Source organism: Agelaius tricolor, unplaced genomic scaffold (assembly GCF_023055355.1).
Source record: "Agelaius tricolor isolate 1412-34295 unplaced genomic scaffold, bAgeTri1.0.p SCAF_1, whole genome shotgun sequence".
NCBI classification, from domain to species: domain Eukaryota; kingdom Metazoa; phylum Chordata; class Aves; order Passeriformes; family Icteridae; genus Agelaius; species Agelaius tricolor.
In genome coordinates this window covers 34,029,887-34,045,342 of record NW_027269261.1, presented here as the reverse complement: position 1 = coordinate 34,045,342, position 15,456 = coordinate 34,029,887, and the positions used below count along the sequence as shown (strand labels likewise).

The 15,456-nt window shown below is 40.2% G+C and overlaps 2 protein-coding genes across 4 annotated transcripts in view; both read left to right on the top strand.

Annotated features, from left to right (window-relative positions):
- LOC139591106 (protein ELYS-like) overlaps positions 1 to 15,456 on the top strand; it is a 64,687-nt gene that overhangs the window by 23,006 nt on the left and 26,225 nt on the right. The window lies entirely within an intron of this gene.
- LOC139591086 (protein ELYS-like) overlaps positions 1 to 15,456 on the top strand; it is a 43,511-nt gene that overhangs the window by 22,882 nt on the left and 5,173 nt on the right. For all 3 annotated transcript variants that reach the window (XM_071429254.1, XM_071429263.1, XM_071429273.1), the window contains exons 16-33: positions 490 to 594; positions 719 to 812; positions 1,113 to 1,236; positions 1,346 to 1,402; positions 2,577 to 2,723; positions 3,532 to 3,719; positions 3,891 to 4,035; positions 4,129 to 4,260; positions 4,803 to 4,950; positions 5,036 to 5,186; positions 5,730 to 5,837; positions 6,327 to 6,522; positions 7,398 to 7,592; positions 8,779 to 9,208; positions 9,727 to 9,826; positions 10,742 to 10,848; positions 12,040 to 12,200; positions 13,211 to 15,002. In XM_071429254.1, coding sequence (XP_071285355.1) covers positions 490 to 594; positions 719 to 812; positions 1,113 to 1,236; positions 1,346 to 1,402; positions 2,577 to 2,723; positions 3,532 to 3,719; positions 3,891 to 4,035; positions 4,129 to 4,260; positions 4,803 to 4,950; positions 5,036 to 5,186; positions 5,730 to 5,837; positions 6,327 to 6,522; positions 7,398 to 7,592; positions 8,779 to 9,208; positions 9,727 to 9,826; positions 10,742 to 10,848; positions 12,040 to 12,200; positions 13,211 to 15,002 — 4,380 coding nt within the window. The remainder of the gene's footprint in view (positions 1 to 489; positions 595 to 718; positions 813 to 1,112; positions 1,237 to 1,345; positions 1,403 to 2,576; positions 2,724 to 3,531; positions 3,720 to 3,890; positions 4,036 to 4,128; positions 4,261 to 4,802; positions 4,951 to 5,035; positions 5,187 to 5,729; positions 5,838 to 6,326; positions 6,523 to 7,397; positions 7,593 to 8,778; positions 9,209 to 9,726; positions 9,827 to 10,741; positions 10,849 to 12,039; positions 12,201 to 13,210; positions 15,003 to 15,456) is intronic.

Below are 15,456 nucleotides of genomic sequence, written 5' to 3'. Positions count from 1 at the left end.
CAGCAACAGAGTGTGGTAATGCTGAGAAGTGTTCCCAATTGTTAGCTAGCAATTGATAGTTGTGTGCACATTGCTGGGAAATACAATAGAAACTGAAATGTGTAATGTGTAAAGAAAGTTCCTTGAGTTCTTTTTGGCTTCTGATTTTAAAAATTGTTGTTGGCATATTGAGGGAAAAAGAGGACTCTGTGGCTAAAGTAAAAATCTCTGCTACATGGAAAACAAATGTTGTCTTCTTGAGTGTATCTTATAGTTTAGGCTTTATTTTTCAATTTTAATCTTTCGTGATTCTGTTTCTTTGTAGTGATTGGGGTTTTGTTTTGAGGGTGAACAGTGTTTTTTTTTCCTTCAAATTCATAAGTGTTCCAGAGGGACAACTACATGTAAGAAGAGTTCCACCATGGTGTTTTATACTTTGTGTTTGTTCTGCTGAGGGGAGCTTTGTAAAAATGAGAGGAAGATCCAAAACATCTTATGCCTTTTTTTCAGGTTTTACAGACTTGACAAATAAGCAGATGGTAACCAGCCTCATTTCTTTGTACGCACAAGTGGTGATCTGGTTCTGTCGATCCAGTCTCCTTCCTGAGGGTTTAGGTAAGCACAGAGACTGTAGTACCAAAACACTTGAGGCTGTGTGGTTTCTGTCTGTCTAGACCAAAGTTTTAGTTGAAAAACGTGGTCTTAATTCTTTAACTTGCTTTTACTTTATCACCTGTAGATGATGACATGCATTTGTCCAGACCTTTCTACAATTACCCTCTGATTCAGAGCTACTATACGGGTCACCGACAGAAACTGGAGTGCTTATCAAGGTAAGACTTAGAGGAATTCTCTAGAAAGCTGCCACTGTTAGACTGTGTGAGTGTGGTTATTTTTGCAGTTAAAACCCTTTGTCTGCACTCCTTGGCGTTACACGTAACAGAGCATGAAAGCAAGCCTGGAACCCAAAAGGTCATTGCAACTCTTCTCTTGGGTTTGTGCGTTGGACTCCTTAATGAATAAGATGATTGTGAGCTAAGGACCATCTTTGCTCTGGCTCCCGAAATCTGTGACACTGAGAGGCTGGAATGAGTGTTTTACTCTGTGCAAGCCCTTGGTCCCTTTTGTTGCAGAGGCAAATGGGATTCTGATTGCTTGATGATTGATGGAATGGTTTCCCAGTTGGGAGAGGAAGTGGAGAAGTTGTGGCGGAGAGATGAAGGCGGCACTGGGAGATACCCACCTGTTAGTTTACATGTGAGTGTTGTGTTCACTGGAAACCCCAGCAGCAGCAGCAGCAGTCCCCTAAAGCCAATGATGGTGAAAGACCAGGAGCATTAGAAAACCTTTTCATCTTTCATTTCAGGCACTGCTGGATCTCTATTTGCTAGAAAGCATTGAAGAAAGCGACAAACATGCAATTGTATCCTTTCCAGATTCTGTCATTACTTCAGTGTGTGCACATAGAAGTTTTTCATACTTGTCACCTGTGTGTGGTAAACAACACTTTTATATTTATGCCTCAACCACAATGTGAGTGAACTCATTTATAATAGAATTAACTCCTTGACAGAAGCATTTTTTAGTTTCTTTCTAGATTGGAAGTTTACTGGTTCCTTTTTTAAATGTTTTGTTGCAAAGTCTCTGGTCCTATGAGAAAGCATGTTCTCTAAGTTGAATTCAAGATAAAAACCTTGCTTAGTTCTTCGCAAATTTTAATGCAGTTACTAATTTTTCAAGACACCCTTATATGTAGCATATGACTGCTTGTGATTATGGTGCCCTAAAATGTACTGTTTCAGAGTAAAAGGGTTTGTAAAAGTGGCTTTCCAGTTGCTGATTTTTGCCAAAATCATTTCTTTCCCAGCCTTACTAAAAGTGTTTGTGTTTTGGGTATTTTTTGTGTTAAAAGTGCAGGCACACTGAATATTCATTGGTCAGAAGCCTAATTTTTAGGGTGCTGGAACATGCAGAATTATCTTTGTTATTTATTGGCTAAATCAAGAGTGGAGCCTGGAGAGTAAAGGGGTTAAAAATGCCTGTAGTCCCAAGCTGCCTTATTCAGACATGTTTCTAACATGGGATGTCAGAAAGGGAAGGTGAGGCTTTTGAGTGAGGGGTCCACATGCAGTTTTAAACACAGTTTCAATCAGTCAGTGCCAAGTTGCATTGTAAGGGCACCATAATTTGTGTTGGTTTTGTGAAGACAGGAAATGAGGAGAATAAAACAGCTGTAGAGCTTGTTTTCTTTAATAATTAAGCATTGGATGTTGAAGTGTGTTGAGTGTCCAACTGGTAGCTTCACTGACAGAAGCAGAAGCCTGGGTTTGTAAGAGCAGTATATAAACACCCAATAGCTGCCTTTTTGATTGCCTTCCAGAAATCCACAAGTATATCTTTCTGGAAGTATATTCAGAATATAGTTTTGAGATTAGGCCCTGACTATTGATATAAAGGGTTTTAATAGCTTAAAATGGCAAGATCAATACATTAGGATTTGCTGCTTCCTGATGATAATATTACTATGTTTTGCGAAATGTACTGTGATACAAGTTTTTGGTCTTAGTGATTTATTTGCCTTAATTAGATACTCTCAGACAATTTACTTGCTGCTGGATATTATGCATTCCTTTCCAAATAAAACAGAAACTTCAATTGACTCCTTTCCAACTGCCTTTGCTATCCCTTGGGGTCTTGTTAAGCTGATTCAAGGGTTTTGGCTTCTAGATCACAATGATTATGAAGTAAGTATGAAACAGTTGAGTTAGACACACATTACACTGCAGAGCTGTAACCAATAACAATTTTTTTTAAATTGGTACTTAGGTATAAGGAGCTGTTGAACCATTGGAAGCTTTTTTTTAACACTGGTCTGACATCTTCAGCAACAAGTTATGATTTGAAATTTTGTTTTAACTACTTTAACAGGAAATTGATTGAAACAAAGGAGTAATCAACGTAATGCTTAATATTTGAATTTTCAAAGCTGTCCATGGTTAGGTTTACAGCAGACAGGTTGGGCACTGATTCTAGAAGAGTGTTTTGGGTACTTGAAGCATGGAAACTGATGGTAGCAGGAACATTTGAGACAAAAGACTGCAGGAGTGACTTTTCAACCTAATAGCTATTCTTCCTGATACTGAATGTTGTTCTTGTCACTGTGCTAATATGACCATTTTTTTTATAGTGTAAGTTATCAAGTAATGTATTTATTAAAAGCGATGTCTGTACACAGGGTTTTGTGAACTTAGAAAAATCTGATTTGTTCCTCTTAAAGTATTCACTTTGTTCTGGGTGGCTGATTTTTTTTTCCCTGCAAATACCTGAAGAATTTCTACTGATGTGTCCTGGATCAAGTATTTTGTTATTTAGATTTCTAAGTTGGTCTAACCCATATCCAGCCTTGCTGCTGATGTGTCCTGGATCAAGTATTTTGTTATTGAGACCTCTAAGTTGGTCTAACGCACATCCAGCCTTGCTGCAGAAAGTTTTGACTCTTTGTTGCATGGGTGTGTGTATCTCTGGTAATGAAGGTGTTCTCAACTTGTCCAGAATTCCCTGGCCCTGCTCTTCCATCCAGCTACACTCAAGACTGTGTCATGGCAACACATGAGGATAATCCAGTCCCTGATGTGCCAGGGGGAGCACAGGCGAGCCCTCAGGTACATGCAGATGATGAAGCCGTCGATGTCCAGCAGCAGCGAGGTGCGGCTGTTCCTCACCGTGCTGTTGTCCAATAGGTAAGGAAACCTCCACTCTTGGCATTCGCATCTTGGGAAATGTGGAGAACTGATGGCACGAATGGGGCTCCCCTCCATTTCCTTTGAGCTTTGAATGGATACTATCACTGTGGGGTATCTTTTTGGCCTCAGTGTTCCCATTCCTTTCCATGTCCTAAACCTTAACTGCAGGTGCATGGTGGAGGCTTGGGGTCTGTTGCAGCAACACACCACGAAGTTAAACATAGAAGAGTTGCTAAAGCACATGTATGAAATCTGTCAGGAGATGGGACTGATGGAGGATTTGCTGAAGCTGCCCTTCACAGACACAGAAAAAGTGAGTTTGGAGAAGAAACAAAAAAAACCTTGTCTGTTTGGCAAGAGAAGAGGCAGAATGGTAATGATGTCTGAAATGTGTTATTTCTCACAGGAGTGTTTGGAGAAGTTTTTACAGACCAAATCAGGTGTTCAGAACCATGAATTCCTCTTAGTCCACCATCTGCAGCGTGCCAACTACATCCCAGCACTCCAGCTGAATCAATCCATGAAGGCCAATCTGTTGGTAAGGGTAGCAGTCCTGCTGTGTGAAATTATGAATTAAAACTTACAGACCACAATGGACTCCAGTTAAAAGAGTTTGTTTGCATCTGAGGAATAAACATGTATCTTCTCTTTTCATTCAGTTCCTCAGATCCCTCTGTTATGTATGGTTTAGGTTATGGAAGTAGTTTGTGTTACTTGTTTCTGTGGAATGAGGAGTACGTTGTATGTCATGTCTCGTATCTGGCTTTTACCTGAGAGCAGTCTAGATGCTCCGTAGGTAAAATTTGCCTTATGATTTTTAGTTGTGAGTTTTGGAGTTGTTTGGAGTTTTTATGTTTTTGGGTTTTTTTACTAGTCTTCCTTGCACTTACCCGAAACTACCAGGTGAAATTGATGTGTGCTCCTGGGTGGAATCTAGAACTTGCTGTGGTTCTGTGCAGGGATTTGTTGTCCTTTGTCTGTAGAGCAAATTTAGGCCTTAGTTGGAAAGAGCAGAGACATCCTGTGCAATGAACTTCTGGTGAATTGTTAAGTTCTTGCTTTACTCATTTCCTTTGTCAGAATGATCGTGATCCTCGCTTGAGAGAGAGAGCAGTAGCCAGAAATTCTCTCTTAGACCAGTATGGCAAGATCCTTCCCACAGTTCAAAGGAAGCTGGCAGTAGAGAGAGCCAAGCCGTACCGTTTGCCTTCATCAGTCTTAAGAGAAGGTAATTTTAGAGAAGGGAACTAGGATGTGCAGCTGGCCATCACTTTGAATACACAAGGCTGATACTTTTCCCTCTTGCTTTACAGTCCCAAGGCCAAAGCCATTATCAACAGCAACAAGGCAGGCTAATGCAGGAAATGTGCATACAAGAGCAACTTTCATCAGTAAAGTGTTGTCCAAAATTGGAGAAGTATGGCTAGGAAATGAGGAGAAAACAAATATCTCACGATTTGATAGGTAAGCAGCTTTTTATAAAAGTTACTCTTAAACTGCATGTTTGGAGAGGGAGGTGGAGAGAGAGTGAGTTGTAGGGGGAGAGAAAGAGATTTCAGTTTGAATTGTGTTAGTTTTTTGGTGGGAAGGTGGACATGAATAAAGCTTTGTTTTGCATTTCTGCACATATATCATATAACAGCTAACAATCAATTCCTTGTGTAAGGAGAGTTTTTCTGCTGTGATAATCTTCTCTATACAAATGCACATATTTACATTATGGCGAATGTGTTTAAGGTGTTTAAGAAGCTGAAACTCAACCTGTTTGTCACTACCATGAAGCTGTTGGTGTACCAACTTTTATAGACTCATTTGTGTGATCCCATAGTAATCTTTTACCAGTTCCTGCTTGGTTATCTAAAAATAAGCAGAATTAGGGAGAGTGGGGAAGAGGCTTAAAATTGTCAAGTGATTGTCCTACATGGGATGTAGGTAGATAAACTTTAATTCTGATATGGCTGGGCTTTGAGGGAATAAAAATCGATTATGTTTTCATTTTCTTTCTAGTCCTAGAACTACAGAGCCAGCAGTCAGTACACATCCTCTCCCTGGTGCAGAGTTGCCTGATGCATTTCTTGGGACACCTATTACAAAACTGTCTCAAAGGTGTTCAAGGTATAGTCGATCTACAAACTTCATATTTCAAAATTGTATTGTTTATCATATATATACATGTGCATGTGTGTATGCTTTTTTTTTGTTTACCAAGGATTGTGTTGGATTTAGTGTTGTGTCTCAAAGAAAAAGTCAGCTTAGGGACAAAATTAGGTACACAATTTGAAATGGTCCCTGCATTGAAATGTAGATGAGTTTTCTTCACTACTGAGAATTAGGTCACTTATGCAACATAAAATTGGGTATTCTTATGTCAGAGGCAGGGATTTAGGAAATTAGGTATGAAATGCAAAGAAATAATGAAAAAATGCTCCAGAGTGCCTGTCACTTGGAGGCACCCCTGTTTGTGGGACTGATTGATCACCCCCTGCACTGAGGTGGTATTTCTTGTTTGTCCAGTGTTTTTGTTCTGCATCATCTGAGATAATCACAGCATGCTTTTTTTCATTTATTTATTGATGTTCCAGTTTAAAATGTGTATTTTAACAGGTTGCTGGATTTGGTGGTTCGTCCTGTTCCTTCCCGCTCTGTAGCACAGGAGGAGAGCTGGCAGTCCCCATGCAGAGCTTCCACTTCTTTTGTGGCATCCAGCCCCCTGAGAGCAAATGCACATCGCTCCAGCTCCCAAAACAATCTGCCAAGGGCATCAGAGTTGAATTTACTGGAAACTCCTCGTGTGGTCAAGGTTTGTATTTTAAAAACTCAGTAGCAACCAACCAAATGAAAAACTTGTAAGGTTTCTTTTAAGTGAAATCACCAAAGTATTTAGTAGAAGTGCTTCTGGATTGAAATTTCCAGTATGCATGTGGTTATTACATACACAGTCCTTTTGGAAGCACTAAGTTGGGAACAGTCTTTAAGCAGGAAACTTTAGTTCTCAGTTGATTGCAGTGGACAGCTTGTCCCATAGCTTTGTGAACTAAATTTATTTTTATTGTATGGAACAATTCCATCTTTTCACCTTCTTGTGAAGTACCATCCATACTAATGAGCTAGCTTCATCCTCCACTTTTGAAAACCCTTTCAATACTGTAAAATAATCTGAGATAAGAATAGCTGAATGCTTCTACATGCAGATGTGTAGGTATTTCTGCAGCAGTGTCGCTTCCTCTTGTGTGTGGCTGATTAATTAAGGAAAAAGCTGTGTCTGTTTTCTCTGCAGAATAGCTGTCAGATGCAGCGATTGAAAACGCTACTGTGCAGAGTGAAGTTGTGTGCCTTTTATAAGAGCAGTGTAGGAATTGCAAAAATAATGTGGATAGGAGATAACATTGCAGAAAACAAGATGTCAGTCATATCCTTGTTTCCTGAAGAAGTAATTTTGAAAAATAACATTTATTTTGTTGGCATTACAAAGACAAACGAAGGGAAATAGAAAAAGCATGCATTTTTATCTTTAAAATGTTGGTATTTTTGGAAGAACAGTGCAGAGGCAAAACTTTCTGCTGCTATAAACCCAGCTCACAGTTCGGAGTAATTATATTTTTGTAATTTAAGCACAGTCATCTGTTTTGATGATTTAACTGGTTCTAAATTAAGTGTTTTTATTTCTTTTCCTAGAGAGCTAAAGTTTTGGCCACATCTTCTGGTTTTCCTGGGTTTACTCCTCAGTCTATTCTCAGGTCCAGCCTTCGCACTACACCCCTAGCAACTCCCTCTGCATCCCCAGGACGATCAGTTACTCCTCCTCTACGGGCAAAGGAACCTAGAATATCTTTCAGGGAAGAGAGCTCACATGCAAAGTGGGCTGTTGGGGTAAGCTGGACTGCAGTTAGTGAGTTTTCAGATGATGCTGTGATTTAATTTAGACTTATCTATATTCCTTAACTGAGAATCTGGATTGTGAATCAGAATGGCAGAATTTGGTTAAAAAAAAAAGATTGTGTTATGCTAGACATTTTGTAACATCATGTTCTTGCAGGAACATACTCATAACAAACATCAGGGACCATGGTGGGTTTTTCTCATGTGTTCAGATTGTTAGTTCACCTTTCAGCTGTACCTTTTCAAATGGTAGTGTTGCAGGAAGGTAAGGAATACAGATGGAGCCTCTTGTTTGGGTTTGTTAAATTTTGTAAGTTGAATATCTGGGAAAGTAACAAAAGTCATAAAGATGCATTGACTCTCAACCTGTCATTTTGCAACATTGAATTTACTTAAATGATGGTAAAAAGAGACTCCTGATGAAGAGAACTGTAGTGTTTTGTTCTCTCAGGCCTAAAGTTCTCGGGTCAGCTTCTTGCCTTGCACCAGGGATAGTATCCATGTAGTTTTCAAATGCAGTGGGTCCATCTTGACCAGCTGTGGTCCCTTCTGCTCCTGCAGCTGTGTAGCTGGATTCTGTGGTTGAGCCCATCAGCCACTTGCCAGCATATTGTGCCCAAATGGGGGGCACAAGAGGGGCATGTGCTGCTATCCCACGTGTGAGTAGCTCGTGTATGTCACAAGGAGCTGCTCAGTTGTAACAAGATGTGCTCTCTCCTGTATGAACTTCTTACTAATAATGGCACTATGGCCAGATTAATTTGCTTGTTCCATGCCACAGGCATAGCTGAAAACCAGCATGTTTTAGTCGTGCATATGTGTTTGTTGAAAGGGCAACCATAAAATAGAGAAATCTTGAGCTAGGGTTTTACTAGGCAAAGCTTTGTCTTCCTGAAAACACACTAGTAAACCCAGTGAAGAGCCTTGAGATGACGTTGTGAGCAAGACTGATTTCATCTTAATTCTTCAATGTCATGGAAACTCAATAAGCAATCTAAAGTGTAATTAATTTTTACACTCAGCCTTAAATCTAAGATAAGGCTGGAAGGAGAATTAATTTTGCATTGCCTCACTTAGGGGACATGTGGAACTTGAAAATATCAGTATTTGTTGGGTTTTTTTTGTTTTGCTTTGACAACAAGCAGACTCATGTTGCCAATCTGAACTTTTATTTTAGGTGACAGAAGATGATAAGGCACTATTTGGAACTTCATCTGAGCAGCATCAAGGCTTGGTAGAGGATGCTTGGTCTGAAAGCAGAACTAAACCAGATCTGTTTACTCTGAGCAATCCTGGGGAAGATCGTGCTGAATTGCAGGAGTCTTTAGAAAGCATACCTGGAGATGATTTGGAGAAGATGGATGTCAGCAAGGAAAATAGTAACTTCTCTGTCAGATCAGACCAGACTACTTTGGAGTATCATGATGCAAAATCACCTGGTGATTTTGAAGATGATGTCATCTTTATATCTGCTAAACCAGCTAATTCTTCCTATGAAGAAACTGTTCATATTCAAGAATTGGAGAAGGAGGAAGAAAGTGAAATGGTTGAAGATAAACCTTTCCAGATAGAACAACCAGGTCCTTCAGGGCAAAGAAAAGAAGCAGGTACGTTTCATCCTGTGATAACCTAAGTTTTTGAATTTTTTTAATGTCTTCAAAATACTGAATTACTGAAGAGTGCAGCAATTAATTATGAGTTTTCACTAGTGCTCTAGGCTTTTAAAATTACCTCTATATTTTAAGTCCTTTTTTTGGTATCCTGGACCTTACGAATGTATACTTTCCTTGGCTGACATCTTTTTGTGTAGTTGCAGCTGAAAGGCAACAGTGTGGGAGTTTTGAAAAGGATACATGTTTAAAACTTTGGCCTCTGGTTATGTTTTAGGAGTACTTCTATAATTTGCAGGAATTTTTACATTGTTTGACTGAAATTATGCCTCAGGCTTCTTGTTCTACTGGAAGGAAGAACACAGGCCATCTGCACTTGAAGTCTTGGTAGCATGATTTTGTTAAGTCCCTGTCCTAGGTGATGTGCATAAAGGATCACTTTAAACTCATATGAGCAGTTTAAAAGAAGTGATGTTGAGTGCAACAGGGAAGTCATCCATCTCTTCATTTTGTAGGATTTGTGGAAGAATCAAATGCTGAATATCAGACCCTTCCTGAGTATAAGCTGGTGCTTAAAGCTGCTGAGGCTGCAACTTCTGGGGCTGGAAATGAAGGGTGAGCTTATGAAGTAGATGCATCTTTGGGTTCATACAACATATAGCTGCTGGCTTTTCTGTGTTTGGAAACTGATTTTGACCTGGGATTAGTTCTTTCCTGTGTTCTTATATGTAAGGGCCTATCTATTCCATTCTGTCTGTGACCAAAAGTAATCTGGCATGAATGTCATGCATATTGACTAGCTGTCAATTTGAGCCTTTTTTCTCAAATCCTAGCAGACCACAAAGTATGATGATAAAGACTTCATTCAACAGTCCCATACAGACCTTGTGAGAGTTACTAAGCAGATACTGTGAACATAAGCCCTGGAATTTTTTCTCTGAGAATTGTGTAGTTAAAAAGGAATCCTGAGATTCCTGTAACTTGAGTGGGTTTATTTTGGAGTTTGAATGCTTTCTGACAATATTTTTTACACTTAATTTTTGTTTTCTCTGTGTGTGCTCCACTAGCATCTATTTGTTTATGGAAAGGGAAGCCATTTTCTCACCAGGTACTTTAAAAGCTGCAACTGCTGAACGATAAAGAATGTCAGCAATGAGAGAACCTTTAATTTCAAGTGGTAACTTTCACCTGTACAGACTTATGTTCAGTTGGTTCTGAACCTCTTATTGTAGTTGCCTTTTTTCTATAGAAGACAAACAATACATTATTCTGTAATACACCTCTACTATGTTATTATCTAATGTTGGATCGCTGGAAAGAATGTTATGTACTTGATTGATTGCATAAAGTGAGTTACAAAGTGAATTACAAATTGAGTCACAAATTGAATTATGTTGATAGAGGAATTCCTAATTTTTCTTGTATTTTTTTGTGATTGAAACTTGAAGATTTTCCAGTGAGAAAGTAACTTGTAGAGCTCTTAAAGGTGTGTTTTCAAGCTTTATGATGAATTTTTCTCTTTTCATGAAGTGCAACAACCTACCAGGAGTCTGAAATGACCTCTTCATCAGAAAAAAAAGCCATACTGCTTGCAACAAACCCACAGCTCGCTGAATCCCCGGAGGCAGACAGTGAATGTATGTTGGAAATGTTCTGTGTGGTAGGGTAGCAGAGCTCCTCAAGTGAAATGTGTAGTTTGCCATACCACTGTAGATGTCTCAGATTGAAATAGTAGTAGCAGCATGTTACTGCTAACTTTCATTAAACTGTAGAGAGAACACCCTCTTTAAAGAAAGTCCTTGGAGAAAGTGCATAGTGAAGCTTTTCATTCTTGATCAAAATATTGAGATGCTGGTAGAACTTAAAGTATTTTAAGGAGAGATCAGTATTTATTTTAATGTTGTACACCACTACCAATTTGTGTGCCATGGGATGTGCTGCTTGATTTACTATTTTAAAAGATGATGCATCCTCAGTATTCAGACTGAACCAAATGTCTACCAGTGTGCCTTTCCAGCCACAGTTTCCTCTTTTTTCCCCTCCATGGGCTTGACAACTGATTTTCTCCTCTTTCTTCCTTGCTGTGGGGCTGCATCCTTTACCTGATCTGTAGTTGTCACAGTTTAGACTCAGTCGACAACTAAGCCCCACACAGCCACTCACTCGTTTCCCCTGGGTGAATGGGGAGCAGAATCAGAGAGCTAAAGGAAAAAAACTCCTGGGTTGAGATAAAGACACCTTAATAGGGAAAGCAAAAGTCTTGCATGCAACTCAGGCAAAACAAGGAATTCATTCACGACTTCCCATTGTCAGGCAGGTGTTCAACCATCTCCAGGAAAGCAGGAAAATGGGTCATGGGAAGGAAGACAAACACCATAACTTTGAATGTCTCCTGCTTCTTCCTTCTTTCACCTGCCTTTTATACTGAACATGATGCCATATTTTATGGGATGTCAGTTGGGGCCAGCTGTCCTGGCTGTGTCCCCTCCCATCTCCTTGTGCACCCCCAGCCCACTCACTGCTGGCATGGTGTGAGAAGCAGGAAAGGCCTTGGCTCTGTATAGGTGCTACTCAGCAGTAACTAAAACATCCCTGTTATCAACACTGCCTTCAGCACAAATTCAGAGTAGAGCAGTACCAGCTACTATGAAGAAAATTACTATCCCAGCCAAAACCAGCACAATCGTTTTAGCTTTTGGAGAAAGCCCAATATATGTGGCAGGATGGAGAACCATATTGTTTGCTCTTGCTAGCTCTGTTACTTCTTTTTGCTTAAACTTAGATCATTTATATAAAGGTTAAGATAAAATTACATAAATCTCTTCTAGCTGTGATAAGTATCCTTGACAGTGAGGACATGGTCAGTGCTCCGTTTCAAAATCGCCTTGAGGGCAAGTGTGTGGATTTACCTGAAGAATGTAACCCTGAAGCAGCTGAAGCTGAAGAAGTCCCTGTTTCTAGCAATCCTCCAAAAACTGAGGAAATTAATGTAAGTAAACTATTTTCCCATTTTCTACACAATAGAACAGTTTGCAAATTGAGGACAGGCCTGTTATATTGACAATTTGGAGGCACTCAAAAATGTGTCTGTTTCTTGAGCTGCTTAACACAAGTTAAAAACCCCAGTGTTGTAAGGGCAGATATGTTTTTCTTTTCTGCATTTTCTGTTCCTATAACATGAATGGGACCTGTCAAGACTTAGGCCTTTGAGAGCAAACAAAACCAAAATAAAAGCCTAGACTATTGTTGAAACCAGCTAGGCATTCATTTGATTTACTTGAATTCAAACTTTATTTTACTTAAAAAATAGTTTTAATGTTAAAGACAATAAGAAAGTTACAGGAGTGCAGCTGCTTTGTACTGGTAACCAGTTACCAAAGGACAAAAAGATGTGGGAACCAAACTCAGAATTATTTAGGTGCTTAGGTCATTTATTCCTTCTTAACACACAGAATTCCCAGTAATGAGCGCATTTTGGTGTCAAGAGGTGGAGGTATTTAGTAACTATGTGTTATCTCATGCAACCCAAATGACTCCTCGAAGTGCAGTGTTGAGTTGTTGGATATGATACCTGCCCAGTGTAAGTGCTGCTGTCAGAACTATCATGACTGAATCTTTAAGCACTGGGGACCCAGTTGTATTTTACCCTGTCAGAGGCAGTGGATCACTCTGCACTGCTCCACAGCCAGAGGGCACTGCTATGTGATGGGCACCCCTGGCCGTGTACACACCTTGTGTTGGAAAACTGCTCCTGGTCATGGGCAGTGGCAAATGGTCAGTTCTGAAGAGAAATGCCAGAAACAGAGCATGTGAATTGCACACAGGAACTGCTCTGATCCCTGTGCCTCAAATACATAAACTCTCAGCTGGAGTACAAAAGCACATTGTTTCACATTCAGGGGTGGTCTTAAGGGAACTGTCCTCAGTTTCATCTAGCTCAGTGTGAAATTAGTCTGTTTGGTATTGAATAAAGTATTAACAGACATTTTTTAACTTTAGGTTATAGAAGATACCTCAGAACCAGCACCTGAAACATCACCATATAGTGAGCTAGATCCATCAAGTGTTCTTCATTATAACTATGAAAATATAGAGCAACAGTTTGCATGTGATTTGCCTGATAACAAAGATAGTGAGTGTGATGCAGCTGAGGGAGATGGTGACCTTTTTCTATCTCAGAATAATTTTACCTTAGTTTTGGAAGGAGAAGAAGGGGAAGCAGAGATGGGAGACCCTACATCAGTAGATGCTTCTAAACCAGATGACACAACAACAGAAGAAAAGCCTGTGACCAATTTAGGAAATACTGAAAGCCAGGAACATGTTACAAACTCAGTGTCCACTGTAACTGGTGATCAGGAATCTCAGAATATTGCAGAGTCACTCCCATATGTGCCTGAACCTATTAAGGTTGCCATTGCTGAGAACTTACTGGATGTAATCAAGGACACAAGAAGTAAAGAATTTACATCTGAAGTTGTAGAACAATCAATTCATGAAACCATAGGTAAAAAGGTAACTAGATTCCAGAAGGCAAAAGCTCCCTTAACACCTGTGCTAGAAGCAGTGGGAGAGGAAACCAGCAGACATCATTATGGCACTGCTCCAAGAACACGCACAAGGGGACAGCTGGGTAGAAGTCTGGGTGTTCTGTCAGCAGGCACTCAGCAGCTGCTGAAGACAGACAGCCCTGCTCTGCTTGGCCTGTCTCCTCGGAGAAGTACCAGGCGAACAAAAGAAACACCTGAGACTCCCAGGCTCCAAACAGAGGAAAATGCTCAAGAGAAGCAAACACCTGTGACACCTGTTACTCCTAGGAGAGGTAGGAAACCTAAACTGTCTAATTTAGAAAAAACAGAGAGCAGCCATTCTGATGGACAAATCTTGTCTGACAGTACACGGCCTGTTACTCCCAGGAGAGGATTAAGGAGAGCAAAGGAAGCTGCATCTGAACTACAAGAAGAGGCTAATGAGGAAACGCCTCTTGCTGAAGGCAGCGTTACTGCTTCTTTCGCTTCCAGAAGGACTAAAGGAGGAAAAGGTTTGGGTGGAAATCCAGAAACTGGCAAGACTGATACTGATCATCAAGTAAAAACAGCAGTCAGTCCCAGCAGAAGTGCAAGAAAAATGAAAAGCTTTAGTTTAGAGTTTACTGAAGATACTGTCAAGGATCAACAGGTGCAGCTTAGTGACCAACTCCTTTTACCAGTGCCAAGTAAAAGAGGCAGAAGAAGAAAGATTAGTTCATCAGAAGTTTCAGAAAATTCTGATCTTGATGTGTCTAAATCATCGATTCCTCAAACAGAATTTAAACTTCCTGTCACACCTAGAAGAAGTGCTAGGAAGGCGGCGCAAAACCTCATGGCAGACCAAGAGTCTACCTCTTCTCAGGAAGACATACGTTCAGGTGTGAAAGTAGAAGCCCTTGATACTCCTAAGAGAAAAACTAGGAGACTGCCACAAGAGAACCCAGAAAAAGTGGATACTCATGAACAAACTCCTGCAGAGCCAAGTGAGGTGCCAGCCACACCCAAGACTACCGTGAGGACAGGGCGTCGGGGCAGGAAGAGGAGATCAGTGTCTGAGGAGGCCTCCCAGGGACCTGGGGGCAGTCCTTTGCTGCTGGAAGACATAAATCCCTCAGGACATGATCAGACATCCAGAGCTCTGACAGATCGGGTTACAAGGACCAGATCCCGCAGGACTGCCATCCATCAGAAACTGTCTGCTGAGGAAAATGAGGCTTTCCTTTTCTCTCCTCCTCTCACAAAGCTGACAAAGAAATTTGAAGGTAGGTGCACTATGTTTATATGCAAAAGAGGGCATAGCCTCTTTAAACCACTGAAAACAAACGGTGAGGATGGCTTTAAGTATTGTAAAGAATGTAAGCATGCAAAAGAAAATATTTGCCAAGAGGCAGTTCACCTTTTGGCTGAAATCTGTGTGACTGCCTGCCTAGTTCTGGTAGAAATAGATTATGAAGCTGATCTAAGCCATGAAATTAAATTTAAGCTATATTTTTGTAAGGAACTTAATTTCTGTCACATTTTGAAAACCAGAGATTATTTGTGAATGTGATTGCCACCCCTTCCCCCCCAGAAGAGAAATAAAGGATGTGTGTTTCCAAATGCTGTTCAGTTTTCAAGTTCAGATGAGCTGCATCTTCCAACAAACTGTACAGCTGTTTAATTATGTGATTCTTTTTCATGAGTGTATATACTTTGTCAGTGAAATTATTGTACCCA